A 26,478-nucleotide genomic window follows, 5' to 3' on the forward strand; every position below is an offset into this window, starting at 1 on the left:
CCGCCAAACAGGCCTTAGCTTAGACTCAAACAGAGTACATTTGGCTAGAGTGGGACCAACTAGTCTCAGTTTTAGAGTAATATTTACACTTAGAAGAGAGAAAAATAAAGATTTGGGGGGGAAAGTAAAAGTCACTCAAGGGTTGAGGAACAAACTCACAACCTTCATCTTGGGAGACAACCGATCTACTCCCTGAGCCCCGCAGTTCTTACTGTGTGTTAGTATATCGCTTATGTACTCCAAGTCCCAAAACATTGTTTTGGGTCTCTTGGAGATAAGCAAAAGAGAAAAAGAAAAAAAAGGAGGGGCATAGCTCAGGTGGTAGTGCGGTAGTCTCCCAAGGTTCGTTCCTCAACCTTTGGATGACTTTTATTTTAATTTTTTTCAATTCTTTATTTTTACTCTCTTCCAAGTGTAATCATTAGCCTACTCTAAAACTGAGTCTATTTGGTCACACTCTAAATAGAGTCAAATTTACTCTAAATAGAATCCGATTTACTGGGAATGGCAATAAACAGCATGAAGCAAGCACTTAATTGGCCTCCGTTCACAATCTGCTGCTTGTTGGAAAGTTGACTGCTACCAAGTCAAGTCAAGTCAAGTATTATTTAGTATTCATAACTCAAATTTTGGCTAGCAGTCCAAACCACTGAAGACGACCAAACTTTTAAGACATGCCTAACAGAAAAGTGAAAAATGCCGAAGGGCAGTTCTGAGCTCACGTTACGTTTGCCTGCAGTCAGCTGTCTCATAATAAATTATATTATTTATTGTCCAAGAAAGTGACAGTCAGTGGAGAAATTGAGGCTATGACAATTTTGCCAATCCCACTCTTCATTCATGTTCAACTTTCCCGTGTGCCACAGGATATTATCCAATTTCATATTCATTTTTTTTATTTACTTCAAAATGTATCTATGCAAGTGACGTATAGTGACAGACTGAAAAAAATCAATATTTTCCCCCAAATAAATGGCAGAAGTACAATAATAATAATAATAATAATAATAATAATAATAATATTTTAGTAAATCAATTTTAAGAGTAAATTGAGACATGATTATCAGTGTTTCATTATATGATACGTACTTTTTTTTGTGACATTTTAGTTTTAAAAAAAATGTATGGGTTAAAATGTTAAAATTTAAATCGGTCCTTATAGTTGCTTTATAGAGAAATAAAGGTTGAATAATAATTTTAAAAATATATATATATGTTATTGCTATTTATTCACAATGTTTTCTTTTTTCGCCATTATTCTCTTTGTTCATCATTCTATGCCAGCGACGTCGACTGACACGCGCACAACAGTTAGATACTCTTCCACTAGGTGGCAAAAGTCACAATTGACCTGCAAATTCTTGTTATATTTTTGTGTGGTGGTGTGCATATTTTAAAATGTGGATAAAATAAGTGCTTTGGCTCACTAAATGTTAGGAAACACTTTACAATGGATGCAATTGGGAGTGACTTTGACACACGAGTCAAATCCTGCTCGATGCTTCAACGAGCGTGTGCGGCTGCTCTATAAAAGCTGCCACGGCGCCCCCACAGCCGTTCGTCTGCTCTCCAAGATTTAGTGGCGAAGAGACACACGCGCACGCATCATCCATCGGCATGTCTCAGTCTGCGCGCACGCAACTTCTCTTCCTCCTTCTTTCGCTCTCATCCCGCTTGATGCTCAGCCGCTACATCGAGGTGAGATCCACGTCGTCGAACTTCAAGCGTTTTGCTTGCCCGATGCTTGATTCTCAAATGTTTACTTTCAGGAGGACGACTCTTCGGACGGATTATATTCTCTTCTCAGATCGGAGCAGAAGAGAGAATCAGAAGAATATGTTTTCAGACGACCTCTTAGTAAGTGGCTTTACTTCACTCGGGCGTTATTTTGCAGACTGAACTAAAGTAATCAACTACTGACTAAACCTTTCACTGTCAAGCCAGCTGCTCTGTGTGTGTGTGTGTGTGTGTGTTCATCCACTGTCCACAATATTAGGTACACCTGCACAATTTCCATGTGATCCAAGAGCTGAATCAAAAGTTCTGCCTTCACAATAGACACGTTTTCTTTTCAAGAAATAAACAACTAGGAACTGTAAACATGAGCATAAATGCTATTGTGCCCTTTGCTAACCAATACAGCAGCACCTACCGAGACATGCAGTAATTAGTACCAATGAGTGCCATGCACAATAATTAAAATGGAGTTTTAAAGATTAGCGCTTATCTTAGTGAGTCAGTCTGCCGCAATTCCTTTTTTTTTCACTACATTTCCATAAAAGTTTGAATAACATTTTTTGTATGAATTAAAACCTTAGTCCAAAAGATGCCTTCCCACTAATATCTACTTTCCCCAAATCCAATTGAGTAAATTCACACGGATGTTTGGCCTTTACTTAATGTTTATTATTGTGGTTGGTAACACAGATGTGACTAAAGTACTCAAATGCTGTACTTGAGTAAAAGTACTGATACTGGTGTAATAGTTTAATCTCCTTTAGTTAAAAAGTGTTTTTAATGTACACGATAGCCATTCTGACAACTTCATACACACAATGAAAAAAAAGTGCACAAAATACAGTAGTATAGTGATTGCATTGCACTAGCTAGCTAGCTGCTAGCTAACGCAGTGCAGTATGTTAACATGTTATGATGACATAAAAGCCTATGCTAGCTATCTATCTAGCTACTAGCTTCTTCTTTTTTTCCCTTTTTCCCCTTTTCCTTTACTGTTATTGTGAGATTGTTGTGTACTGTGATGATGATTGTTTGCTTAATGTTTGCCATGTTTGGCTTTTGATTTCAATTTGTTAAATAAAGCAATTAATAATATATTTTTTTTTTAGCTAGATAGATAGATAGATAGATAGATAGCATAGGCTTGTATGTCATAACATAGCGTTGCTATTTTTGTGAAATAACTAACAAAAGTGCTACATTACCTAATAATAACTCAAACATATTTTTGGATATTTTCCAGAATAAAGCGAGAATTATTTTAACAGTAGAAGCTTGTGGTTTTTAGGCTAGCACAAGACACAATGCATTCACCACAAATCTTTTTTTTTTTTGAGCTGACGTCAAACTATTTTCTTAACTTAAGCGTTGGAGGGGTAACATCTTGCTCGTCTGAATCTTTTGCGTCATGTCATCATTTGTGGATTTTGACAAAAGTAGCAAGATTTGGATCAAGTAATAAGTAGAAAATAGAGATGTCTACTTTAAAATGCATACTCATGTAATGTAGAAATACCAGAAAAATTGACCTAAATACAGTAATGAAGTTTTTGTTGGTGCATAATACTTAGAGCTATTCCTAATGTTTTACCTGCGAATCAAATTCTCTCAATGTGCTCATGTTTTTCTTTCTCTCCCTGATGTCTGACTTTGTCAGGATGTCTGGACATGTTGGCCACCGAGGGCCGCTTCACCTTCGTGGCGTCATCGCCGCAACAGCTGGCCTGCGCCGCCTTCATCATCGGCGAGCCGAGCGAGGTCATCGGCCTGGAGCTGTCTGACGTCAACATCGACTGCGACGCCGGCGACTTCATCAAGGTTGACCTCACTCGCCCACGCAGGCCCTCGGGGGTGGGGGGGGGGGGGGGGTGTAAAACTGCGCTCTATCATCTTCATCACATTTCTAACGATCATTTCTAAGTCAACTGAGAAGAATCTCAGCTCACTTACGACCCTACAGAGGACAACAAACAATTTTTGATGTACACGTGTGCATTTCCAGATATTTGACGGTTGGGTCCTGAAGGGGGAGAAGTTCCCCAGTAACCAGGACCACCCGCTGCCCCTGCACCAGCGCTACACGGACATCTGCTCCTCCACGCCGCCGGGTCACGCCAGTCGCTCATCTCAGAACGTCGCCATGGTCTTCTTCCGCATCCACAACCCCAACAGCAGCTTCACCCTCGCCGTGAAGAAGCTGCGCAACCCTTTCCGTGAGTCCCATGAAATTTGAATGGGTGTTTTTCGTAGTGATGGGAAAATGAAGCTTCATGAAGCACTTGTGATATTTTTTGACTCCTCTAGATGGCACTATTGGTTTAAAAAGGCAGTGGAAATGTAATACATTTTCATTGCACTAGCCTTTATATTTGAACCAAGAGCACCATCTAGAGGGGTAAAAAAAATAGTAAAAGTGCTTCATGAAGCTTCATGAGGCTTCATTTTCCCATCACTAGTTTTTCGAGGTTGGGTGCGGGTTCAGAGAGGTGGTGCACTTGTTGCGCATTTCACGCTCAGTAGTGCGTCATTGCCAAGAGGGAGAAGAGGAGGCGTGCGTCTGTTGTCAGCAGACAAACATGATGTCAACATTGAGTGAATCACAATGTGGCAGGGAAGCGAAAAAAAGACCAGCAAATGACGCTCAGGTGGAAAAAGAATGCTCGATGGTTAATGGGAGCCTTGTTCAATTTAAAATTGAATTGGTTGAAAAATTATTGTAATACATTACAATGCACTTATTTCGATAGCATTAGCAATAGTGTCCTAATCTTTATCGAGACAAGGCATATGATACACACATAAGTTACCAAATATGAATATTAGTCATATACAATCCTCTTTTTATTGATTTATTTTTTTTCTATGTGTGTGCATGTTGTAGCATGTAACATCATGTCTCAGAGCCCAGAGGGCAGCTTCACCATGGTGATGCCGCATCAGCACAGGAACTGCAGCTTCTCCATCATCTACCCGGTGGCGATCCAAGTGACACAGCTCAGCCTGGAGCAGGCCAAGAGCAACCAGCTCAGGCCCGAGGTCAGACACGCACATGTCCCGTGATGCATGTACGCTACGCAGAGTATATATACTGGATATGGAAGCAATTTAGACATTTGAGTAACGTAAGCATTTTTGTTTTGTTCTATTAGCTTCTGATAACATATTTTCACAATAGAAAAAATGTCATCTAAGAGAATATATTTGCAGGATTTTTTTTTAAAGTGTGATTTAAAAAAAAAAAATATATATATATATATATATATATATATATATATATATATATATTTTTTATTTATTTATTTTTTTTAGTCATTTGATATTTTTTCAGAACAGGATTTTTGTAGCCCAAGGTTCTAAACTTATATTTAGTTCTATCTGGGAATTAAAAAAAAAAAAAAGTCAGCATTAAACAGTTTGTGCTTACCTTGACCACCAGGTGGCAGTATTGTATAATACAGTTATGCAAAAACAAACAAAGAAGAATAGACTAAAAATAAATAAATACATCTGAAAACTCATACAGGGTTTATATGAAGTAGAAAAGATGTGACCTCTACATATTTTCATTGGCCTCTTCAGTGTGAATATTCATATTCATAAAATTTAAAAAAGATGAATGAAAATAAAAACAGACTTAGTACATGTGTGTGAATATTGTCATTTTATCTGTCTATGCGTTTTCAGCTATTTGTGTTCACAATCCATTGCTATCAATTCCAACCATTAGCACGTCAATGGGATTTTCCATGATATATTAGCGCTAAGCTAGTCGGATTCTAATAAGGCATTTCAGTTTCTCTGCTTTTAAAACACAATGCTTAGTTCTCTTTGGTTTGTTTAGTTTGACAGTAAACTTCAGCTGGGAGTGTCACTACTGCCACCACACAGCGCTCGTACCTTCAGTTTGCCTCGTAAGTCAAAGCAAAAAAATCGGTCAGACATCTGCTCACGTCTCAAAAATCTCGAAACTGGTCATGATACCGCAATAGTTGTAATTGAAATCAAGCGTAAAAATATACATTAGACGTAGCGATGTTTACATGCTAGCAACATGTAGATGCCGCACTTGATTTGTTGTTTGTTTTTTGCAAAGGCGAGGCTGCCGTCTGGATGCTCGGGATCCGGCGACTACGTGGAGCTGCTGGGTGGAAACGGGGTGGACACGTCGCGCATGTTCCCTGTTGCTGATCTGTGTTTTCCTCTCAGTGGTCTCGGTAAGTCCATCATCGCCTCCGCTGTGATATGTCCAAAAACAAAAGTAAAACGCCTCCAAAATGCTTTTTCAACTTTTGGAAGCGAAGTTGCTTCTATTCCGAGTGTCACACAGATTTATGACTCGATGCTTTTTGCACTTTCTGCTTGTCAGATTGGTTTGTGTTTCTCCTATTTGTCGTATGCAAATGAGTCCACTTCCTATCTTGGCTTATTCTATAAACTGTCCAAAAATGGCCACAACAAACTTTCAAACTCATTAATCTCAAAACCTGCCAGGTACAAATTTCTCTGTAAAGTGATGAATTGCTACTTGTTTAGATTGTTTAGAAAAACAACTTTCGGTAGTCCTTCAACTTAACGTTATGCTTATGTTTTGATTCCATTTATTTATTTTATTTTATTTTTTTTTTCTGGAGAGCTCAGTATTGTTCATTCGGTAATTTTACCGATTTGACATGTCATCATCATTGCTCTCTCTTTAAAAAAATTATTTTTATTTTTTTTAATTTTATTTTGTATGCGTATGTGCGTGAGTGTGAGTGTGTGCGTATTCATTAGTTCACCTAAAACCTATTAAAAAAATCCCATACCGTTCACCTAAACCGAACACTTCCAGCCAGAGTCGTGAGGCCGTCAGGAGACCCGAGGAAGGACCAAAGAAAAGAAAGGATTCTATTTATTTATTTCAACGACACATCATATAGCGAGGTTTTGTTGCAACTGTTGTCGTCCGTGTGCTTCCTCAGCCCAGATGAAGATCGGTTGCGATAACTCGGTGGTGAGGCTGGTGTCCAGTGGCAACTACATCAACCGAGTGTCTTTCCGTTACCGACTACTCGAACGCAACCTGCTGCCCGAGACCCACGAGAACAGCCTGGACAACGTGTGCAATGTGGAGTGAAACTGCGCAAATCACACCCCAAAAAATCTGTAAATACATTTGTTTACATATGAAAATATATTGTATTCGCTTCAGTAGGTATTTAACTCATTCACTCCCGCCGTTGTTTTATAGCCGTCAAATGGAATCCAACCATTTACTGCCAACGACGTATATATTCGTCATACGTTTTACAAAGATAATGAGGTAGAGAAATTCTAAAAGTTTTGAAAGCTGACACTCAAACGGGGCTTGTTTACAGTATATGGAATAAACAGAGGAATTTAGTGTGTTGCGAAAAGATGATGCAATTCATGGAATAAATGAGGAACGCCATATTTAAAAAAAATAAAATAAAATAAAAAGCCACTGATGTTCAATTTATATTGTTCATGGCACATTTCTTAGTAAATTTTAAATAAATTATCATGAAAGTTATTTCACAGTGTTTTATCATTCCTGATTATTTTGATTTCGCTAATGAATTTACGTGTTGTTAAAGTCATAGAAAACGCATTTTTCAAATTCTGTGTAATATTCCTTACGTGTATGTCTCTCTTTGAATTGTCTTGAACATTTTGAAAATAAATAAAAACAACGCATGACAAAGCAGTTTTGGAATGGTCCTCTTCTTCTTTGTTTTAATGGAGAAACGGCTTCCATTGGTTGGGAGAGCGGCACGCTAATTCCAAACGTTCCAAGTTTCATTTTAACAACGATGAGTCAGAGTTTTGTGTGTTTGCTTTCCCATTAAAAACATGTCTGTGACCGTCAGCGTCCCGATTTTCATTTGTCCTAATCGGATATGTTCCACGGGCCCACAAATAGCTTTTCATAGTGGCTGCTCGGCGCCATAATGAAAAACGGCTTATGATGAGAATTAACATGCATGTTTAATACTGTTTGTTTGTGACCTCCGTCGGAGCGCGCATGAATGTGCAGCTCTTAATGGGATTACGGCACATGTGCTTCAGTCCCCTCCACATTCCTGCTAAGCGTTTGATCTTCTCCTTACGGGGGATTCATCTCAAACCTGCTCAACGGTGATGATTTAATTACCCGCCGGATGTCGTTTTCGCTTGACGTGCTGCAATTTTCACTTTTTATTATTAGAGGATGGACTGGAAGCCGTCGAGGAGGGGAAAGAGGGAGAGATGGTGGTTTAGGTCTCTCCCTAGTAAACGAGATTGTTTATCTCCAGAGGAAGAAGAAGTAGAGGTCAAGAGGCCTTATTTGCTGGTCTATCAAAAGCAATGACATACATTTACAATCTAAATTTGAATATTTGATCCATGAAATTAGGTATTAATGTATCAGACTTGTCGCCTGAAGTCCATTCAAAAATACTGTTAGTTTGAGTTCTGATAGTGAGCAAACTAACATCCAAATTTAGTGTCCACCAAGAATCCAAACCTCATTCTGTATTAAGTCACGACCAACGCACACACTCGCTTCCTACAGCTCTAATAGCATTAATACATCATTAATCTGCTGCCAGAAAAAGGAAGAGTAAATGCTAAGCAGCCAGATTTAAAAGGAGCGTTCAGCCAAATAATTAAAACAGTAATTTCACATGGCAGGATGCCTTTATTTATTAAGTCTAATCCCCACTTCTCCTATATGAGCATAAACAAGATGAACATATAGCTACAGTTTATTATGATGCACCCGGATCTGTTTATCCTGCCTGCTTTGCTGCTTATCAATTATATGCTTTGGACATTTAAACCTGGATTAATATAAGCCTTGGAAAGGACAAAGTGCACGCCAGGTTAACCACCAACTGAGATCGAATTCATTAATTTAGCGGACCAGCTTCTTGTGCTGTGTGAGCGCTACCGTCAGTGGTAATCAGTGTTGCCGACTCATTTCATCCAAGGGATGTTGCTTAACACGGGTTGATTTACTGCCGAAAGTCGTTCAGTGACTTTGCCATTGTGTGTGATGATGTCATTGCATCAATACGCACAGCCTTATGTAGAATACACAGCGGCATTACTCAAAATGACTGGCCATTTCAGAGAAAAAAATACATTTGAGATTATTGTTAATTTGTAAAAGTAGTATAAATAAGACACACGATATGTTGGTTAGATAGATAGATCGATACGTGAATGTCCTAGCTAGCTAGCTAGCAGCTAACTTGATAGATAGATAGTTAGATGCTAACGATAACACTAGCTAGTTAGCTAGCTGTTTTGTAAGCGCATGCGTTTATTGTTATTAGCCTATATTACAGCAAGCAACATCTTACATGAATTAAACAAGACAAGTAATTATTTTTAGACAAATAGAGAAACTCATTACATAATTGTTCACAACAGCCATATCTTTAAGTGTGGCAGTCAGCTCTAGTAATGACATCACCATCCATGAACGAGTAGATCAGAGCGAGGTCAAACGTCTAAACGCGTGTTGTATGTTTTTGTTCAGTTCAGTGCTAATTATTTATGTCAGATGATCTTTTACATGTTTAAAACGAGACCAAAACGCCTGCTTTGAATGTGAGAGCTTCTTCGTCTTCGTCTCTGCCACAAATCCTTCATCATTTCCACTATTTGGCAATAGTCTGAAATGAGATTAAATAGGACGAATGTCACGATGAATTCCATTTTCTACACTGCTAACCCACATTAGGGTCACTCACAGTTGTTTGTGCTGGATCCTATCGCAACTGACTTTGGGCGAGTGATGGGGTTCACCCTGGAATGATCGCCAACACAATTAGCTTATATTACTGTTCACATCATAAATACGGTAGAATGAAAAAGGAAGTGGCCAGGATGTGGACACAACGCGGCTACACTTTTCACACTTATAGTCTTGATCTGTACATTTTCCAAAAACATTTGACAGAGCCCTCTGTGTAGTGTGTATGTGAATAACTGGCTGTTTTGCATGTTTTGGAACAAGACATTGATCAGTGAATTAGTTGTTAACCGTTGTTGTCTTTTCACACTTCAGTTCATGTATAGAAGCAGCCCAGATGCTCAGCCACAACTTTTCATGGATCAGTGGCTCCACCTAGAGGTCAACAACCACAGCAACAATAGGATAAAATGAATTCGCCTAGAAGGTGACTATGGAACGTTGACCTTTTTTATTTTAACCTGATCTATACATATGACCCATTTTTCTGCTTTCAAACTCATTTAAGGTCTTTGACACAAACGGTTGTCCCCCCCATGGGTTAGATGCTGGGATTTGGAAGGCTGCACATTGAAAACGTGATTGACACTCCTGGTTTTGAGGAAACTGACATTTGATTACTTACGAAAAAATATCCTCAATATTTGGATGAATTTGGCATGGAATGTTGTGAAGGGTGCAGATGTGTGTGTTTTCGCACAAGACACTGTCCATATATTTTATATTTATATATATTTTTAATCTACTAACAGAGTGCTTAAGAAGTCTGTGAATGTTAAACGAAACACACACACACACACACACACATATAAGGCATGTTGATTTATTTTCCCCTGCACCAGCGAGTGAAAAATGCAGACTATACAGTAGTAACAAACACGCAAACATGAAAATTGGACTTTTACATTACAAACACAGCATCCATTGATTGCCCCCTCCCCCACTGAAAAGTGCAGTACAAAAAGCACAACAGGCTCGTTTTGGACCTGGCGAGGCACACCAACGTAAACGTGTGCCCCCCGTGACAGCTACGCACATACACAGACCATAATAACCCAGAGAAGCGGAAGGGGCCAGTCGGACATGCACAACATGCAGCTGTTGTGTACATGCAGGACAACTATGTTCATCATATGAGCAACACAGAAAACAAGTTTGGATTATTCAAATGCTACATTTTTTTTTTAAACATTCAAACAACCCCCCCACCCCTCCTTTTTGCCTTTACAGCAGATTTCTTGCCACAAAAGAGTCTGGCCCTGCAACACAGATGAGCGATGGAGACGCAAGACAGTCAAATTAATATTCACAGCATTTCCCAACTCATGGGGCGTCACCGTTGAAAAAAGAAAAGAAAAAGACAAACAAACCAAAATGTGTGATAATAGCGTCATAAAATTACTCCAGCAAAGCTACGTCTCCAGATTGCAAACATTTGTCCAAATCAGAACATGTACAGTATTCAAAATGCAGAACTGCACAAGCATTACAACACTAGAGGGCGCTGTTGGCTTATTAGTTGTGGCGTGAACGTGCTGACGAATATTTAATTTGATCGACAATATTCCTGTGGATGAATGCGAGTTGCACATTAGAAGGCCACCTGCTCTTTTCTTTTTACAATTTTACCATCCATTTTTCAAAATTGTTGAGGTGTCATTGCTATCTATCTATCAAATTTGGCAGGGTTGTTAAGAACATTCTTCTATGTGGTGTGTCAAATTTAGGAGAAATATTTGCATTTATGTGACAGGACAGGTGTCAAACCCAAATCAGGTCTTCATGTCTTTTTATATGTAACCTGTGAAAGCTTGCCACAATTATTCCTTGATTTCTGTCCAAAAGCAACTATCTATTAAAAAAAAGAAGAAGATAATAATCAAATATAGGGGCAATTAAATAATATGGTGCTATCATTAGGGTTCCCACACAGAACACATTACGTAAAAGGAAGGGTTACTGTCTGGTGCCCTAATCTGTAAACAAACACAATGTGGTTCAGATTCTGGCTAGCGAACGTCATCGCTAGCGACACGAAGAACAGCAATCTCGTTTGAAACGGTTATTGCACAGACATAAATATCCGTGCGGTAACAAACGCTATTATTAGTGTGCCATCGAACCATTCACTCTAGCGCTTATCCTGATTAGGGCTGTGGGCGAGCTGAGCTTATTCCAACTGATTTTTAGGCGAGAGGCGAGCTACAACCGGGGACAAGCCAATCACTAACGTACATTTCGACAAACAACCATTCACGCTTACATTCACATCTTTGGACAATTTTCAGTCATTAATTAAACTTAACATGCATGTTTTTTTTAGAATGTGAGAGGAGAACATGCAAACATGCCACAGTCTGGATGTGATAACCACTATGTTGCATAATTTTTGTCTTTTTTTTTTATAGCGTTTTTAAAAATAGCCTTCCTAAAAAGTATATATATTTACTGCTCCAATTTACACAAGAGAAGCACTTTATTTTGCATTTCATTTCCTAACTGTCGTGAATGTCAACCAAATCTTGAAATTAAAACCTAACTGTACCGCCACCCTAACACTCTCCATGCTTGCCTGGCTTAAGGCATGTACGCCACCACCAGCCCACCGAGGATGCATAGTGCAAAGTGGTTGGAGTCAGAGATGAAGCTGAAAGCCATTTTGACATTTACAGTACACCCGAAGCTGAAATCATGCAAAGTCAGGAGAAAGCATTTTTTACGCGGAGGCTTCTTGCACAAGGACGAGGCGCAACACAACACGGACGACAACACGGAGACGCTAGCAAAAGGTATCTCGCTGTCACGCCCTCTCTGTATGCTACATTTCTAGAGATCCACTCCCTCCACTGAGCGGCACCCACGCTGAGGAATGCGGGCGGGGACGCCGGACGCCAATTCCGTCAAAATCCTCAAAACATCCTTTCCCTCGGTCCAGTCGCTCTATAATCAAGTGTTCCTAGCATTCCAGTCTTAAAAGCGTTCCTAGGCTTTCTTCTTCGTTCGATCGCTTGAGATCACATGGTAGCGTGGACCTCGTCAAGGGTTTGGGGGAGGGGGTTTAAGTTCGGCGGGCTCCGGTTCGCCAAAGGCTGCTATCGATCAGGCAGGAAGCCTGGGCTCAATCTTCAGCGAGAGGTCATAGAGAGTGTCTTCGTCCATGATCAGCGTCTTATCCAGGAGGTACTGGGTCACCTGCACGGCAACAATAACACAGGAAGAGGAATGCGGGCCCGTTGTTGTAATCACATGAATTGATATTGTCTGACAAATGCAATTATGCCATCTAGTGGCAGAGAAAAAAAACTCAACACAAATCAATGTCACACTCGTTTTTTTACATCATTGTCGATCTTTTTAATTTTAACTTCAATCTATTTTATGAATTATTATGAAACTGCTGTTTCAATGACTAAAAGATGCAACCATATTTATATTAGGTTAACATTTTTATGTTAACATGAGTATGAAAAGTTAGAAAAAATATATTTTATTGCACCTTTTCTGTACATTTAGAACAGATATCAATGTGCGATTAATCGTGAGTTAATTATTGAAGTCATGCGATTAACTCATTCACTCCCAGCCATTTTCACTTCCGGCTGTTTTCCTGGATTTTGACTGATTTTGCAAGGCCCACAGAATGTTGTGTTCTGTTGCTATAAAAACATGGAACCTACCAAAAGAAAGATTAGTCTCTTCTTTCATCGGAGAAAAAAAAAGTAGAATATATACATATAAATGAGCTTTTTTTCAACATGGCCCTGGTTGATCTCCTTTGCTCTGCTGCCACCTGTTGGCTATTTATGTAATAACTACCATTTCTTCAACCGTTCTTTGCAGTTGAGAGGCTGCATCAAAGCCTTCTGTATGGTCTCGCATAAAAAAACATATAAGTACGTCTTTGGGGCACTTAAAACATAAAAAATAGAATGTATTTATATGTTTTTGGGAGCAGATGAGTTCATTACGATTACAAATTTTAAACGAGTGACACCCCTAATATATACCTTATATGTACAGCCTGTGTTTTATTTTCATGGTACAGCTAACTCCTGCACCAAATAGCATGCAGGCTAACACATCCAGCATTCAGGATATTTGCACGTGACTAAGATGATGCTATATGAAATGTATGCCCACGTCAACCTCTGAAAATATCAAACAAATTATCGCACCAATAATTTGTATTTTATGGACACTAAATGACGTCGTGGTCGACAGCTTCATGGCGCTAAATGAAGAAAACGCTTTTGCACCTCCTCGGTCCAACCTCGCTTTCTGATCATTTCATCTTTCTTGCAACTGTTACTATACTGCCGTGTTCTTGGCGCAAATCCATTGCCATGTGTGGTAAATCAGGTGCAAATTTGCTTCCAGCTGTCAAACTTTGTTGCCGTGTTTGTGCTTGTGTATCAGCAGAGCGATGTCCTTAGTGAATATGACGTGAACAGGGAGCAAGCTGCGAGTGCAGATGTGGAGTCATTTTTGGCGCTTTCAGCGGATGCAGCTCATTTTTAGTGGATTTGGTCCTATGTCGTGTCTAGTTAGGTTGAAAGTGATACATGATTGTGGGAATGCTGGAATATGTGATTTTTATTCTCCTCACTTTTGTGCTGAGAAACAACTCCCACATAATAACTCCATTTTACACCCTTGCTTCAAACATTCTCGCCTTCCGGGGGTATATAACGTCTGATTTCACATTATTGTACTCGCACAATTTAATGTTAAATATCAACTTTCATTCATTCTCAATGAGACTGACATCGAGGAGAGCTTTGACCGGTGAACAGGAAGCGAATCTCACCTTTTGACAGATTGCATTTCAGGTGTTATTTTTATTCATTTATCTTTCAACTACAATTACTACTTTGTAATTTTCACATAATTTATCTGTCAATTTCCTTCATAAGCATTCAACTTAGCATTTAGCTACTAGCATTCAGCTTTCAGCATTCCCATGCAATTTCTGCAGAAATTGCGCTTATCTAGTTCTCCATTTTTTATTGATCCCCCCCCCATGTTATTTAATATCAAGTTGAGTAAGTCAAGGCCCGAATGCACGGCCGACACTGCGTGCTGGGGGGGGTCACGTACCTTAACTTGATGCTCGATCCTGTAGGGGGTCTGTTGGAACTGTCGGATCTCTCTGATGATGTGTGAAATCTATGAAGAGATGTTCAACTAGAATCGTGCCACTGGATGATTGGACGTTACGTTGACCTGTTATGTCTGCATAAGCGTACTGTACCATTCTCATTTTGGAAAAGTTGACAAGTCCCTCCTCTGTGAAGTTGGGCGTTCCCTCCTCAATGAAGGCCAAGTCTGTCAGGTACATTCCCAAGTAGGGCACACACGGAGGGTTGCAGCTGAGGCGACAAACGCAAAGTGATCAGGGGAGAAACCCGAGGCGTTGCAAGGACGGACATTTCTGTACGGTGAGATGACGATTTCAGAAGAAGGCTCACTTTTTCAAGGTCTCCCTCAGATTTTTAAAGCGTCCCTCCGAGGACACCGTTTTCTGCAGCTTATCCATCAGCGCTTTACTCTGTGTTACGACACACACATGCACATATGATGCGACAGTAAAAAAGGATTATTTACCAATTATTATTACAATTATTTTTGATCAATATGGTAATCAGTTCAGACAAACGATATTGACGCTGCTCATCTCCAATTTTGGTTCTACTTTCTTCTCTCAACATGACTCGCTCCCATCAGTCCACCGAGTGACTTTAGGACCCAGCTGCAAGGTGTGCTCGCTTCTTATTTAGAAAGGTTAACTATGAGTGCGCCCCCTGGTGGTTGGCTGACGAATAGCTGAGAAAGTGCTTGATTAAGTATGCAGCGGAGCCTCTATTTTAAATTTTGCGATCAGGTTAATTTAAAGGGGAAGTTAACCCCAATTTTTTATGTGACAATAATATGTTCCATACAGCCCCACTAGTCTAAATATGCCATTCTGGTTAATATTGCGTTAGTAGAATATTAAGCATCAAAACCCAGCTGTTTTTATCCATCTCAGGGGGCGGCCATTTTGCCACTTGCTGTCAACTGAAGATGACATCACAGTTGACAGCAAGTGGCAAAATGGCCGCCCCCTGAGATGGATAAAAACGACAGGATTTTGCTTCATAACTCAAATTCCACAAATGTAATATTAATCAGAATGTCATGTTTACACTAGCGAGGTCACATATAACGTATTATTATGCTTAAGGTTGACTTCCACTTTAATCATGGCAGCCAAAATCAGGATCACGATCAAAATGCTATTAATTTTGCTGCCTTCAACCCCACTTTCATTAAATGATACTCGACAATTTTTTTTTTTAATAATGCCAGCAAAATCGTAATATTTCTTATCCACCAAACGAGCACCTGCTTGCTGATTTTAGCCCAGGTCTTTTTCAGGCGATAGATGGCGCTGCGATTGAGCGCCGACGTGATCTCCAGGACGCCGTTGTAGTTGTTGAGGCAGCGGCAGATGTCGGCCACGGCCACCCACTTCTCGATTGAGCTGGCCCTGGAGCCCACGTCTGTGTGGGTCATGATCTGCGATGCCACCAGGTTGCTCATCTGGGAACGTGAGCAAAACAATGGATATAGCATATAGCGAGGGTTGGCAACATATGGCCCGTGGGCTACTTACGGCCCATTACGGTCTTTCAGGCGGCCCGCTGTGCCTACATGTTATCAAGATTCCTCCAATATTTGTTGCATTCATTTAGCCTACTTTTCCTTTAATTTTGGTTACTTAGTTTTCCCCCCATTTGTATTTATTTTGTATTCATGTATTGCACTAAATATTCAATAATATTTTTTTGTAAATAATTAGGGGTGTCAAAATTAGTGAGTTAATTTTGAGTTAATTAAAAATTCCTTTTACGTCACAATTTTTTTTAACGTTAGCAATATATTTAATAATAATGCATATATTTGTGGAGATTGAGGTCAAGTTGTATTCTACAATTTTAAAAATGTGCAGAATTTCACATGTTACTTCATGTTAAAGATTAGATAGCTCTTAATGTGAAAAGAAAATGTCGTACAAATGCAATTATGCCATCTAGTGGCAGGAAAATGACCTCAACACAAATCAATATCACACTTGTTTTTTACAGTACAGTACATCTTTTTAATTTCAATTCAATGTTGTGAATTATTATGAAATGAATAAAAAGTGCAGCCATATTTCTATTAGTTTAATTACTTAGATTGTTCCACTTTTAAGTTGACAAGTGTATGAAAACTTTTATTTTTATTTTACATTTTATTGTGCATTTAGAACAGATATAACATTTGCATTTATCGTAAGTTAACTACTGTATTGAAGTCATGCGCTTAATTCCGATTAGAAATTTTAATCGCCTTGACACCCCTATAAATAATGTTTCTAAAGAAAAACAAAGAACAATTTTACATATACATTTAACATTTTTTCTATGAATTAATAAATAAAATGAATAAATACAATTATTAATTCTAATTTAATAAACTACAATGACAATGTAATTTATAAGATAAAAAAATTACATATACATTTAACATTTTTTCTATAAATAAATAAAATAAAATTATTAATTCTAATTTAATGAACTATAATGACAATTTCATTGATAAAATACAAATTTTACATACACACTTTTTTTTTTAACACACTTTATCAAGACTGCAAAGTGCAAAATCTAATCTTGTTCTTGAAATATTTCAATATTTCTTTTTTTAATGTGTAACCCCATTTCACTTTATTCAAGCATTTTTTTCTTAGCTTCAAATAAGTAATACCATAATACTATGGCTATATGTAATATACTGACTTGTACCTAATGCTTTGGCCAGTTATCGGCAGTGAGCTGTGACTCACATCATTGAAGTGTTGACTTGTTTTCATGATGTATGGGGTCCTCTCTGTCTTGTCAAACTTCATCCAGCCTTGCCCCAGGAACTCTCTACGGCAGGGAAGGTGAAGATCCAAAAAAGGAATTACACAAAAGTAATGTAATAACGGTGTCTTATCTAAACTTAGTCTGATTTATTGCATATATATGGCACTTTTCTTAAACCGTAACAAAGTGCCTTACAACAACAGAGAAAAAGATCAAATTATACTTTCCTAAGTATGAGGTTAAAAAACAACATAGTGATATAGCGTGGGAACTCTTCACTCCACGTCCAATCCTACTGTTTATATTCAGTGACGGCGCGACGGGAAGACGACTGACTCGTAAGGAATGCTCCTGAAGACGATGTGATCCAGCAGAGTGATCTGCTCGGCCAACTCCATAGCAGACAGAGACTCGAAACACTCCGCCTTGGGACAGTCTGCCTGAACACACACACACACACACACACACACACACCAACACGCATGTTAATTTGCACAAGCAATACATGGACAAGCAGCGCTTTCTGCAAAATTTAAGATTGGAACGCTGGCAGTGAACTCAAGTCACTTAACAAGCAGCATTTTGGCAGATGTTGAATAATTGCTCAAATAAATAGCATACTCGGAGGCTCACTGTACTGCATCGGGTAACACACTTGGTGATGAAGAATACTTTTAACGGTCATTGTCTGTGTGCCAGCAGAGCGAGTTTGTGTGTGTGTGTGTGCGTGCACTTCTCGGCCATTACTCGATGAGGACAACTGAAGGTCCCCATCGTTCGATGCTCGAGAGCGACCGGGGAAATTAAATGTGAACTTGTGCGCACACGAGCGTCGATATTTAAGTACATCGGGGAGGCCCTTTTCATAAAAGAACGAGCCCTCATGAAACGCACATTTTCAAAATAAAATTAAGAGTTGCTTCATTCCACGGGGATAAAGTAACTGAAAAGTTTGCCATGAAGTGTGATCCAATCGAGGAGGGGAGAAATGTGATTAGAATGTGAAAGGGTACCTAATGTTTTGGCCAAAGAGTGTTTTTTTTATGTTGCGTGTGTGTTCTGTCACCATCTGTAAGATGTCTTCTATCCTCAGCTGGGCGTCTTCCTGCTCGTCTTGAGAGAGGGCGCTAAGGGGAACAAACAAACAAGGGGTAAAACTTTATTGACACAAATTGCTGCACGGGAATTCATAATGCTCACTTTTGATTGACATCAAATGGCCAAGTATCATACAGAATATTTTACCTTCATGTGTGAGTTAATTAGAAATTCCTTTTACGTCACAAATTTTTTTTAACGCACGATTAATGACCGCCCCTTACTTGAAAAGCCTGTACTGGGGGAATTCCAGCCGCAATGCAGCAGACACATCCATGTCAAAAATTTTGCAGCAATATATTTAATTATAATGCATATATTTGTGGAGATTGGGGTCAAGTTGTAGACTAAAATTTTAAAAATGTGCAGAATTTCACATGTAACTTCATGTTAAAGATTAGATAGCTCTTAATATGAAAAGAAAAATGTCTTACAAATGCAATTATGCCATCTAGTGGCAGGAAAAATGACCTCAACACAAATCAATATCACACTTGTTTTTTACAGTAAAGTACATCTTTTTAATTTCAATTCAATTTTGTGAATTATTAAGAAATTACTTTATCAATGACTAAAAAGTGCAGCCATATTTCTATTAGTTTAATTACTTTGATTTTTCCACTTTTAAGTTGACAAGAGTATGAAAACTTAATAAAATATTTTGTTGTACATTTTATTGTGCATTTAGAACAGATATAATAGGCAGAAAGTGTAAGTGTGTTTTTGTGCGTGTGTGTGTACCTGAGTATGTTCGCAGTGGCTTTCCTCTCCTGGGGCAGAAGGTCCGGGTCTCGGAGGACTTCCTCCAGCAGGCAGATGACTGACATCTTCAGTTCTCCGTTCATTTCAAAGTCCTCAAACACAACAACAAAAAGGATGAACTTAAATGATTCAAATCATGTTGCTTTTAAGAGTAAAAGTTACCAGAAAGGTTAATTGTTGTTATTATTATTATTCAAATGCAATCATATTGTATTCACTGAGGTTGAAAAAGTTTGAATAATTTATCTAGAACATTTGTAATATAAGCTGCATCAGTTTTGGTCGGTATTAGGAAACAGTTTAGCAACGTTTGGAGCAAATCATGTGAGGAATGAATCACAGCGTAACAACCACTGTTGAATGTCTGTTATTATTTTTTAAATAATTAATTTGTAGGGATTTTTTATATTGATTTGTAATGAATTTTATTTCATATGCCTATGTATATTTGCATATACATTATTTTTCCTTTACTTCTAAATACTAAATATTAGCTGAAAATGGACAGCTCAATATTATGTTTATAATTTGGGAAAAATTAAAAAGAAAACATTTATATATTTACTTGTGGAAACAGGACAATTATCACGAGATTCCATGTTTCCACCAGTTAAGAAAAAAACAGGAAAAGTAATAATGATAATAATAATAATAATAAAAATAATGTCTGAACTATGATAGACTATTTATTTTTAAATAGTAAGTCATAATTATGAGATACTATGTTATATAGCGGTAAATCATAATTATGGAATACTAAAACCTAACAAGATGCAGACATTTCAAATATCTTCCATATTTATAATGCATAATGTACTTTTGGATTTCAATATTAATTCAGTCAGTTACTTCCAATATTTCAATATTGTCACCTTATTAAAATATTTAAAAAAAAAATTTTATCTCCAAAAATAGAAATTGACATTATTTTAGGAAGGTAAAGTTATTTATTTTGCATTTACTTTACTGATTTTTAACTTTATTTATCCTTCATTTTCATTTATTTAGTGTCCCTCTCATGATTAGCAATTTTCTTCTATCATTTCCCTTTGTGATTGATTATCCGTCACCACTCACCGCTAACCTTCTACTCTTCCAGAACTCTTTCTTCTTCTCTAACACGTCTTCCCAAAGGTCACTTCTAACAAGCTCCTTTGCCCTTTTCGGCATGTATATTTCTGTGCGTGTGTGTGTCGGTAATAGGAGGCGTAACGAAGCGTTTAACATGATTGAGGAAAAGCCATAGAGCGGATCAATGCAGTTGAACTAGGCGGCGAACGTCCGCACAGAGAAGTGCGCTATTCATTAGAGGAACCACTGACCAAACCGACTGTACAAGATTGCGCGTGAGTTTGCCGCGGGTACTTATTGTGTGAGGATGAGGGTTGCACAGATAAACGCTTTAATCAAGTGATGTGATCCGAACACACACACGCACACACACACACACACACCTGTGAGTGTTTGGAGACCCAGTGCCGCAGCACGTTTAGAACTCTGTTGGTTGCAGCCCGTCGGATGATGAACTCTTTATCACAAGTTCTTTCGGAGTTGTTGAACACTGGACGACAGAGAAGGTCGTCATCATTATCAGATGGTAAACACATCACAAACCAAACACAGATGAGCCAAACAACTTCTCGGTATAAATGATTTATGTTTCCAGCATTCCAGCATTTGAATTTCCTTCAAAAGCATTCAACCACACACTTTCTGCAGAAATTGCACTTAGTTTTGTTATTTATACAATTCTATACTTCTCTTTATACTGTAGTATATCATCATAAAATCTGGTGAATAACATTCACTTGGGTTTAATAAGCCACCTTATTAAACCTTTTCTGGTATCTTTAATCATAATATGTATTATTTTTATTATTTATTATTATTGCGGAGTACCCCAAGGGTTGATTCTTGGCCCTCTACTTTTTTCATTTGATCTTTTACCACTCGGCTCCATCCTTCGTGTATGTGTGTACCTGGTGGTGTGCCATGCCCCGCTGCTGCTGTGGCAATGGCAAAAGCTGAGGCAGGAGAAACCGGGCAGCGTGAGTTCTCCCCCGACTGGACTGTATGGGAACACAAGATTATCATCAAAATGATGACAACAGGGTGAAGAAAACAGTACAGTACAGTCAGTCAAGTATTTTTTACTTTTGTATAAAATTTCTTTAAAGTTTCATTAACCAAAATGTTTTACAAATCACTTCCAGCCATTTTCACTCAAGTAACCCCCTTCGCTCCCAGCTGTTTTACCGGATTTTGACTGATTTTTGCCAAGGCCCACAGAATATTGTGTTCTATTGATATAAAAAAATGGAACCTACCAAAAGAAAGATTAGTCTCTTCTTTCATCAGGAAAAAAAGTATATTTATATTTGTTTCCGTTTTGCAGCAATTAGCATTAGAATATAGCTAAGTTTCATCATTATTCATAAATCTGTTGAAAACACTGGGGAAAAGAGCTTTTAGCAACAAGGGGCTGGTTGATCTCTTATACTCTACTTCCACCTGCTGGCCCGTTTTGTTATAACTACTATTGCTTCAAGCATTCTCTTCAGTTCAGAGGCTGCATCAAAGCCTTCTCTATGCTCTAGCATAAAAAATAAAAATAAAAAAAATACACACGTATAAATACGTCTTTGGGACCATGGTAATATTTAAAATAGAACGTATTTTATGTACCGTATATACGTTTTTGTGAGCAAATGAGTTAAGTTCTCTAACTTTAAATAACCGCCAGTATAGCAAAATCAACCATAATTGATTTGTATGTTTTTTTTTTTAAAGCACTTGTATGGCACATGTACAATCTTACCTCCTGGCGTCCTGAAGCGGAGGTGTCGCGGTGTGGACGGCGAGCGGCACGGGGACATGTCTCCTGCTTCGCTGCCTTGAGGAGACTCGGGAATGATTTTCTCCAGTGACACTGACTCCAAGACAGCTACAACAGACAACAACAATGATGACAAACATATACTGGGATTTACGTATATGTTTTTTTTTTCATGCCTATTTAAAGCTGCTCTTTGTAACAATTTCCCCAAAAATATCTTTACAATAGCCTTTTTATTTGATCATTTATGACTGAAACATCTTCTAATTAGTAGATAAACACCTTAGCTGTTCACAATGGGCACTCCTGCAAGCCTGTGGCCAATAGGGTTCGAATGTCCCGCCCTCTGTCTGCGGATATGACGTCACGTGCGCATTGTGTACGTGAAGAAGGGTGTGTGCAGTTGCATTTTTGGTCAAGAGATGGCAGTAGCAATTCAAAATGTAATTTTCTGCATTCAGTAGCATTAAATATTCACGTACAGTATATTTGTCATACATCTAATTAGAACATGCTTGGTCCTATGTGACCCCCCCCCAGTAGCACTGATGAAAAATTGTGGCCCCTTCAAGAGCTGGCTCTCTAATGTGTGTCACTCATGCACACGCTTGGGCGCACACGTGCGTGTGTGTGTGTTGCACGCACGCTAATGAGAGGATGTCCAGACACGTTACCTCCTCAGTGCCACAGCAACGTTTAGCGCCGCAATTATGGGAAGTGAGCGTGTGAGGCTCATAGGTCTTCTTTAGTGGACTTAGCACACAAATGAAAGGAGATAATGATGTCACACCAGCCGCCTTTGCTCTTTTTGATTATTAACATGCCAATTAAGCTTGGAATTCTGGAGTGGGCCCGTGGTACAGCGCAGAACGAGACCAAACAATCAGATCAAACAGTTGGATCAAAAATAACCCAATTATGGGTCAAAATAGGACCAGCCCCACTTGGGTCAATTTGACCCAACTTTTTGACAAATATGGCTGATAAAAAAATCAAATAAAAATAACCAACCAATTTTTGGGTTGTTTTGTATAAAACAGGACTTTTTAATTTTTTTAATTGTTTTAACAAATGCCACTTTTTGTGGTTGTTTTGTGAGATATTCATTTTATCCACCTTTTTTTGGGTTAAATGAATAACCCACACACAACATTGGGTCAAATTGACCTAAGTGTCTTTTGGACCATAATTGAGTAAATTTTGCCTCAATTGTAATTTGGTTTTGCATCCACGGAGTCGGATATTCAATTTGTTTCAAAACGTATTATTTTAGTATTTTCTTAGATTTTTTTTATTCATTTATTAATTTTTCATGGAAAACCGAATGTTTATCAGCAGTTTTTGGTAAAAAAAAAAAAGGTTTCAATTTTATGCAAATTTTCATTATTCACAGGCCTGTCTAGTCCCAATCTCCCGCATCAACAATGTCAACAATGACATCAAGGAAAATAAATAAAATGGTGAACACAAGTGAAAAATCTGAAAATAAATGATTTCTTTGTTTTGACCCATGCTCTGCCGTTCTGCAAATGTTTTTGGAAAATGGTGCAGCGGTTTTGCGTAACCCTGCTGACACCTATCTAACATGATAGGACTGAACCTGAATCTTCAGATTTTCAGTTTAAATTTTAAACAGGGTGTTTACGTGTTTGTAGGTTAGGATGTGACCAACATAAGATGACAAGTTAATTCATTCTGGGATGGGTGCTTGATTTAATGATCTCTAGTTTAGATCCCAAATAGTGGGCGCTAAATTACTTGTTTGTTGTGTTCCCTGTTGGCAGCAGGTGGAAAAGTAGTAGAGATCTCCATACTGTAAAGAGGTTTTGCACTTTCGGTAGCTCTGTTAATTTTCACCATAGAAATTTTGAAGCACAAAGTGAAGTGATGGAATTGGAAGTGTTAGTGGAAGAAAAACATATTACTAATTCATAGGAAAATGTATGGCATTTAAAACCTGGGACAGCAAACCCGACGCAAGGAACGATTGCTGACCTCTGCGTATGCTCCGTCTCAGTTTGCCACAAAAAGGGTCAATCTTGGGCAGGTCCTCTCCCTCCGTGCTCTGGGTTGGACTCTGCTCGGGAGACGAGGGGCTGGGAGGAACTTGGTCCTGTGGCGGAAAGGCGGAGGAAGGCGTAGGAGGAGGGGGAGAGCAGGTGGTCGGTGTCGGGGTCTGGGGGGAGTGGGCCGACGTGGGGCTGCCGGCGGCTGACTGGGACGTGTTGTGGTTCAGGCCGGAGAGAGGACTGCTTAGGTCCAGCCCGCCCACCCTGCCGCTGACGGGCGAGTGCAAGGAGAGCTTGCGGGCGGGCACGGGCGAGGACGTGCGGGAGGAGATGGAGAGAGGAGGGGGCGAGGAGAACTTGCGACAGAGACGAGGAGATTTGTCATTCGTGTGCTCGCCGCCTCTGTTGTTTTGGTTTGTAGCGAAGAACAGCTCCAAGGACCTGAAAGGGGAATATATTTCAAAAACACTGAAATATAAAAAAAAAATGAACAAATAAATAACACCGCTATCTGCCTTTTGAAAAACTCCACTAACAAATCAAAACAATTGCACTCGACGCAGGCGTAATCAATGTTAAACGCAGCCATCGAGAAAAACAAGCAGAAATTGCACGGCACGATTGATTGAAATGAAAGGAGGAAAAGGTTATTGCAGGCAGCAGGGAGGACCGACGTGAATCACTACGGGTGCAAGAATGTTTTCACAGTGAGAACAGAACATGCCGCGCCGAACATAAATCCGCCTCTCGGGTCCAGTCATCCGAAAACTACATTAGAGAGCCATGCGTCAGGTGAGCAAGACTAAAAGAGGACAAGCAGACAAATGCAGGGAAGAGACAAAAGACAAAGAAGAGGAGCTGGTTACTTGGACTGATCCACGGCTATCTTCTTGATCTTCAGACTGTAGTCGGGACAGATGGATGAGATGGACAGACGGTCAAATGAGTGGTACTGCGCCCTGCCGTTTGGACGGAAGCATGGCGGACACACGGCCGGCGAGGACAAGGAAACGTCAGTTGGATGGAGGGCGGGAGGTGGAAAGATGAGCACAGGTGAAGGACGACAAGTTGCAGAAGCACAGAAAAAAACGCGGTCTGATGAGCTCATGTGGTCAGAAGGAAAAAATGAAAGGACGTGGACAGCATGTGAATCCAAACTAGAGGGGACATCGTTACCGCTCACACACTACTGAAACGCTTAAAATCAAATCTTAGAGTACTTTGCGCTAACATAACATTTTTCTTAACTATGAAAAAAAGAAAAAACGTTTGAAAACCCAATTGTAAATATAAGGGAGGGCATTTACTGGACACTTATTGAACAAAAATTCATTGCTATAATATTGTGTAGTATTTTCCAGATCAATAGAAGCAGGCTTAACTATATACCGCATGAGTCTTGCTGGTCTTTTCCAGCAGGTCGAGGCAAAGAAGTAGACTTTTAAATGAGGGTTTGCACACATGAAAAGACTTTTTTGCCATTGAGAATCCGAGAAGGGAAAATAAACACGGCGATCCGATGCAGCCAGAATCCGAAGAGGGGCAACTGGAGCTTTGAGTGACAAAAACCTTACATGCGCTCCACATTAAATTCCAACAGACACGCCAGAGTGCGCTTACTATTGAGATGCAAACGCAAATATAAGACATATGTGTTTAAGAAAAGCAGCACTATGTCGTCATTTTGTTCATCTTGAGAATGACTTGAAAAAAGCGACCATGGCAACCCCAAATTCTTACACTGCCAATGGTGACGTTAGTACAAAGAGATTTTTTTTTGGTGGAAAAAGAATATAAACCAGGACGGCGTGCGCCATTTTTTAAATGACCTCGTTGACATCAGCTATATTTTTGACCAGAAATAAAATATTTTTCAAATCAACGAAGCTGGATCAACGAGGTCTTCTTTTCCACGGCTCCTTCCTCTCACAGTCCTTACACAAGACTACAGTGCTGTATTTTTCCCATATAAACAAAATGTTTCAGGCATTGCTAATTAATCGGCTGGTCAATTAAATCGGCCGATACTAGAGCCTTTAAAATCTCTTTTTAACATCGGTAGGGCAAACGTACACAAAATAATATAAAACAATCAAATGTTCTGCATATAATTTATATTTTTATTGTTGCAAGTATTAAGGGATTAAAAATAAAAGAAGCTATTTAATTAATTATATATTTTCCTAATTAATCGGCTGATTAGTTGCTGATTAGGTGTAGATCGGCATCAGCCTAAAAAAAAAAATATATATATATATATTGGTCAAGCCCTATTAATATTTATGTAGATATAAATTATTTTTACGACACAAAGTTTTTCATCCAAAACCTGACTAAATGATGATGAGAAACAAATGATTTTTATTTATTTATCATGAATTAATATTTTTTGATCAGCAA

At 38.9% G+C, this 26,478-nt stretch overlaps 2 protein-coding genes across 5 annotated transcripts in view; one reads left to right on the forward strand and one right to left on the reverse strand.

Moving 5' to 3' along the window:
- Positions 1 to 1,500: 1,500 nt before the first annotated feature.
- LOC144048889 (corticotropin-releasing factor-binding protein-like) lies at positions 1,501 to 7,156 on the forward strand. The gene is made up of 7 exons (XM_077561335.1): positions 1,501 to 1,698; positions 1,770 to 1,857; positions 3,395 to 3,555; positions 3,740 to 3,950; positions 4,619 to 4,773; positions 5,831 to 5,951; positions 6,699 to 7,156. The coding sequence occupies exons 1-7, from the start codon at positions 1,618 to 1,620 to the stop codon at positions 6,851 to 6,853; spliced, it is 972 nt and encodes a 323-aa protein (XP_077417461.1). The 5' UTR covers positions 1,501 to 1,617; the 3' UTR covers positions 6,854 to 7,156.
- A 3,132-nt stretch (positions 7,157 to 10,288) lies between these two features.
- LOC144048888 (ras-specific guanine nucleotide-releasing factor 2) overlaps positions 10,289 to 26,478 on the reverse strand; it is a 42,255-nt gene continuing 26,065 nt past the window's right edge. For 2 of the 4 annotated variants that reach the window (XM_077561333.1, XM_077561330.1), the window contains exons 16-29: positions 24,945 to 25,037; positions 24,065 to 24,519; positions 22,052 to 22,177; positions 21,213 to 21,302; positions 20,688 to 20,794; positions 19,213 to 19,325; positions 18,440 to 18,500; positions 17,710 to 17,813; positions 17,352 to 17,436; positions 15,866 to 16,063; positions 14,950 to 15,029; positions 14,733 to 14,850; positions 14,579 to 14,647; positions 10,289 to 12,673 (exon numbers count right to left, since the gene is read on the reverse strand). In XM_077561333.1, coding sequence (XP_077417459.1) covers positions 12,581 to 12,673; positions 14,579 to 14,647; positions 14,733 to 14,850; positions 14,950 to 15,029; positions 15,866 to 16,063; positions 17,352 to 17,436; positions 17,710 to 17,813; positions 18,440 to 18,500; positions 19,213 to 19,325; positions 20,688 to 20,794; positions 21,213 to 21,302; positions 22,052 to 22,177; positions 24,065 to 24,519; positions 24,945 to 25,037 — 1,792 coding nt within the window. In that variant the 3' untranslated portion in view covers positions 10,289 to 12,580. The remainder of the gene's footprint in view (positions 12,674 to 14,578; positions 14,648 to 14,732; positions 14,851 to 14,949; positions 15,030 to 15,865; positions 16,064 to 17,351; positions 17,437 to 17,709; positions 17,814 to 18,439; positions 18,501 to 19,212; positions 19,326 to 20,687; positions 20,795 to 21,212; positions 21,303 to 22,051; positions 22,178 to 24,064; positions 24,520 to 24,944; positions 25,038 to 26,478) is intronic. The other 2 variants (XM_077561332.1, XM_077561334.1) reach the window with 1 other exon arrangement.

This window comes from Vanacampus margaritifer, chromosome 3 (assembly GCF_051991255.1).
Source record: "Vanacampus margaritifer isolate UIUO_Vmar chromosome 3, RoL_Vmar_1.0, whole genome shotgun sequence".
Classification (NCBI taxonomy): Eukaryota; Metazoa; Chordata; class Actinopteri; order Syngnathiformes; family Syngnathidae; genus Vanacampus; species Vanacampus margaritifer.

What these genes read in the sequence shown, in the direction of transcription:
- LOC144048889 (XM_077561335.1), top strand. Translation starts at nt 1,618, where the DNA reads ATGTCTCAGTCTGCGCGCACGCAACTTCTCTTCCTCCTTCTTTCGCTC. An exon ending in GAAGCTGCGCAACCCTTTCC is followed by an intron (nt 3,951 to 4,618) that starts GTGAGTCCCATG and finishes TGCATGTTGTAG; the next exon opens with CATGTAACATCATGTCTCAG. An exon ending in TTTTCCTCTCAGTGGTCTCG is followed by an intron (nt 5,952 to 6,698) that starts GTAAGTCCATCA and finishes GTGCTTCCTCAG; the next exon opens with CCCAGATGAAGATCGGTTGC.